At 52.4% G+C, this 4,533-nt stretch overlaps 1 protein-coding gene across 1 annotated transcript; it reads right to left on the bottom strand.

Moving 5' to 3' along the window:
* Window positions 1–58: 58 nt before the first annotated feature.
* Window positions 59–3,164, bottom strand: STON2 (stonin 2; the record flags this gene model as incomplete). Its single annotated transcript, XM_018575816.1, has 3 exons — window positions 3,098–3,164; window positions 884–2,761; window positions 59–261 (listed from the first exon to the last, which is right to left on the bottom strand). Coding segments are annotated over exons 1-3 (2,148 nt in total), but the record flags the coding sequence as incomplete, so codon positions are not given.
* Window positions 3,165–4,533: the final 1,369 nt, after the last annotated feature.

The following is a 4,533-nucleotide window of genomic DNA, read 5'->3' as shown; positions in this document are numbered from 1 at the left end:
ATGTGACTGTGGGGGAGGGGACATTAGAGTGTCAGCTCCTCAGTAGGTCTGAGCTCACCTTGTAGTGATAATGGGCGGAGTAGTTGACCCACTTTTTGATGTCAGTCTTGTCCTCCACAGAGATGGAACGCACAGCGATCTTTGAAGCCGAGGTGGCCGGCATGTGATATTCCACCTCCACGTGTTTGGCAAAGGACTGCGGCACCTCCCGGTCAGATCCGAGCTCGAGGTGGCAGTAGAAGCAGTGGGGGTGACCCCATCCTTAAAGGGACAACACACGTCTGTATTAGTCCACGCAAAGGCAAGATGTGACCTATAAATGCTCCTATTGGTCTATTATCAGCCTAGATGTGTCACGTTGGCATATTATGTCATTTCTCGGCTTAGGGCTGCGCAGTGATTGCGCTTTACTGTTCCTTTCTTTTGATGCCAGCCGACCAAACCTGCAATCTCACAGCCGATCTGCAGAGATAATAAATACACGGCCTGGTCTACAGATGGCCACTGCTGGGTGTACGAGGGAACATGGACATCGCGTGTGCCGGGAAGATGAATTGTTTGTCCACTTGTGTAGCTTCATGTGCCTGACCCTAAGTGTGCAGCTTCAGAGTTCAGAGGTCATCTAAAGTCTGACATTTAAAGCCCGTCAACTGCCTGACCTCACACGCTGTGTTCTAAGGCTGCAAGCCCCGTAGATAATAGGGCGGGCAGCTATTTGTGCCGTTGTGCACACTCAGGAGCTGGTGGACAGTGTCTGAGGTCAGCCAGCTTAGACCTTAGATGACCTCTGATGACTCCTCAGAAACGTCTGAATTGAAGAGTACCTGTAATAAAGTTCCAGGACATGAAGTGCGCTCAGCAATCCCAGAACAAAGCTTCTCACCTGAGTTTTTATCTGGCAGTCTGTTGATCCTCCACACGATGGCGCTATAGGCGTGTTCATACTTCGCAGTCCCCAGTGTGACCCTCATGGCCGGTTCTGTCCCAGATAAGGTGGGAGAACCAAAGCTGGCCTCCTTGTTGACTTTGGCCTTCAGGGACTTCTCACCCAATACGCTGTCTCTCCGGAAATAGTTCACCCACTCGGGTGGCACCGGGTGCCGAATGGCGATATTCTCACAAGGGACCTGTGACAGACTGTCTCTGTTGGAGGAGAAACCCGAGGACATGACCAACCAACTCTGGAGCTCGACCTCAGCACCGCGAATGCACGCCATGGTCCTAAGTGTGAAGGGCAAAGTCTTTTCAGAGAATAATGTCCTAAACTTCATGATTTCAAACCTACAAGCATCCAGCGGGGTGAAGACCACCATCCTGGAGCTGTGAAATGCTTCTTCGTCTACAGACACATGGAATTGGCAGTCGTGGAGTCTCACCCACTTTGTGGTGGTGGTTGGCATAATGTCATGTCTGGAGACCACTTCATTCCCTTTAATGAGGACGTCATTAAGTCCTAGGCTGCAGTCCGCCATACCTGAGATGAAGCTAAGAAGATGGATGTGTGTGACCACAGAGTGTTCCAGGATCTGGCCTTCCCCCTTGCCAAGGATTCCACGGAATTCGTCTTTCACATCCACCGTGATCTCCTCCTCTAAGTAATTCTGGTGCACAGTGCTAAGGTCTACTGTGGCTGGAAGGCGGAACAGGACATCCTGGATAGAGGCCACCATACTTCTAAAGTCTGAATAGTCGGTTGTTCCCAGCTTGACCACTTGCTCCCTCTCTCCTGTGTGACTGACCAGAGGCATTGGCTGGTACTTGCGTTTCTCTTTGTACACCACGCGCTCGATGCGGACCGTGTGAATCCTGCCATTCTCGTCATAGTTTTGAAGTTTAGGATCTGCTATCTCATGGTTGACCTCGAGTTTAAATTCCCTAAATGGCTTTTCCAAACCTTTCTCATAGAAGAGTTGCAGAAAGCCGGCGTCAGTGACTTTGACATAGATAGGGCCCCAGTGCCGGGAGGACATCATGTTCTTCTTCTCCGGAATCCTGAGCATCAACGGCCAGCCATCCTTTGGCTGGGGCTTGATAAAAGTCAAACAAGGGCCAAGGGGTTCATCAAATTTCAGAGGGTCATCTGGCAGAGTTGGACTTCCAGGGGAATCCGGATCCTCAAGCTGAATCTGTTTGAGATGTTCTACAGTATCGGCTTGCAAAGCTTTCTTTCGGTAATCTTCAAACTGATCCGTATCGAGTTCTTCAGCAAGAAGGGAGATGGAATTTCTTTGGCTTGAGTCTGGGCCGCTTGATACAGAAGAGTGCTGAGAATGTCTCTCCTGCTCCTCAAACCACGTGCTGAACGGGTTGATTGGTGATGGCTGGACATCTTTCAAGGCCTCATCAAGAAATGGGTTGGGAGCCTTTGTGGGGGTGGAGTTTAATGAGAGCTGCCTGTGCAAAGATGAGAAGTCAAGCCTCTGCGTCCTGTTTAGGTCAACCAGCGAGCTCTTGGGTCGTTCCCTTCTTTTTAAGGCTCCCTCAGGTTTAGAGTCCGGCGTTGAAGGACATTTTGGGCTTTCTGGTGGTTTTCGGGGAGAGTCCCTTGGGGAAGTTGGAGCAATTTCCTCTTCAAAAGTCACCCAACTGGGAAAACGAGAACTGGTTTCAGTGTGACCATTAACTGGACCAGTGTTGGATGGCCAGCTGACGGTCTCCATGTCTAGCTCATCATCATCATCTTGGAGAGACGAGTTATCTGAAGGACAAAGAGGAGATGAAATGAGGTAACATGAGACAGCAAACATCAGAGTAAACTTTCCTAAACATGGGAATGAAAAGATTTGTAACAAGTAAAATGAAACTCCAGACAAAACCTTTCTTTTTAGTCTTTGATACATTGGGGAGATTTCCCTTCATTTCCTCTTCTTGTGATCACACAGGAAGTGAGCAGAAACCTCAATAACGGCCAGGTACATGTAGTAATTTTATGAATGGCATGGCCACTCCCCTTCCTGAGCATGTCATAGCGGGACAGGATGCAAGGGGGAGGCCTGCTATCAATGAGGGAATAGAGACAAGACACTTCATTTGTGAGGGTGTCAGGCCGTGGACTCTGCCGGAGGTTTGAATTGGATATAGAAAGCGATATCAGCACGAATGTCATACTTTGTAATGATATCTGTGACGTCCTGCAGGCCGCGCTCTATATAAACAGGACGCATGGGGTATTTTTGCACGCTGGTTCCCAGAATCTCTGACCGCACAATGTCCGGAACCAGGAAAAGGCCGAGATAAGAGAGACACAACCTTCAGCTGACACCCAACGTCTTTAACCCTTTACATATAACCGATATCCCAGGATCACCATCAATACGAACATGTCACACACATCCCTCCACGTGCACGGCCCTAACCCTGTGGCCAGCCTACAGCCAATCACACAGCGGCTCAGGAGAACAATGCTGCGGGATGTCAGCGTGCTGAAGGACGTTTCATATAAAGGGTGCAGACGTCCCCGAGTCCTTGGATACAACAACATCCTTCCTGTTGTCACTTCATGGCAGGACACATCGAAGGGATGAGCAGCTTTGGTGGCGGAGGAGTGACTCCATTTTCATGTCTGTTTACAGATGGAAATGCTGAGCGATGACTGAGACCCGAGACAGCTGCTCCTCCGTCCGTGGATCAGATCCAATCTCCGGTATAAATAGATCGTCAGCTTCCAGGGACCGCCCCCAGCGACACGGGACAACTCTCATTTATGTCCTACAGCCTCCGCTATTCACCTGAACTCAGCACAGGGATGGTGGGGGCCCCTCATAATGGGCACAGCGGGTGTATAGACCCGGGAACTCAGCACAGGGATGGGGGGGGCCCCTCATAATGGGCACAGCCGGGGGACAGACCCGGGAACTCAGCACAAGGATGGTGGGGGGCCCTCATAATGGGCACAGCGGGTGTATAGACCCGGGAACTCAGCACAGGGATGGGGGGGGCCCCTCATAATGGGCACAGCCGGGGGACAGACCCGGGAACTCAGCACAAGGATGGTGGGGGGCCCTCATAATGGGCACAGCGGGTGTATAGACCCGGGAACTCAGCACAGGGATGGGGGGGGCCCCTCATAATGGGCACAGCCGGGGGACAGACCCGGGAACTCAGCACAAGGATGGTGGGGGGCCCTCATAATGGGCACAGCGGGTGTATAGACCCGGGAACTCAGCACAGGGATGGGGGGGGCCCCTCATAATGGGCACAGCCGGGGGACAGACCCGGGAACTCAGCACAAGGATGGTGGGGGGCCCTCATAATGGGCACAGCGGGTGTATAGACCCGGGAACTCAGCACAGGGATGGGGGGGGCCCCTCATAATGGGCACAGCCGGGGGACAGACCCGGGAACTCAGCACAAGGATGGTGGGGGGCCCTCATAATGGGCACAGCGGGTGTATAGACCCGGGAACTCAGCACAGGGATGGGGGGGGCCCCTCATAATGGGCACAGCCGGGGGACAGACCCGGGAACTCAGCACAAGGATGGTGGGGGGCCCTCATAATGGGCACAGCGGGTGTATAGACCCGGGAACTCAGCA

This window comes from Nanorana parkeri, unplaced genomic scaffold (assembly GCF_000935625.1).
Source record: "Nanorana parkeri isolate BGI_ZX_2015 unplaced genomic scaffold, ASM93562v1 scaffold4890, whole genome shotgun sequence".
Lineage (NCBI taxonomy): Eukaryota > Metazoa > Chordata > Amphibia > Anura > Dicroglossidae > Nanorana > Nanorana parkeri.
Note: the sequence above shows the minus strand (reverse complement) of the source record. Positions and strands in the feature narration are given on the sequence as shown.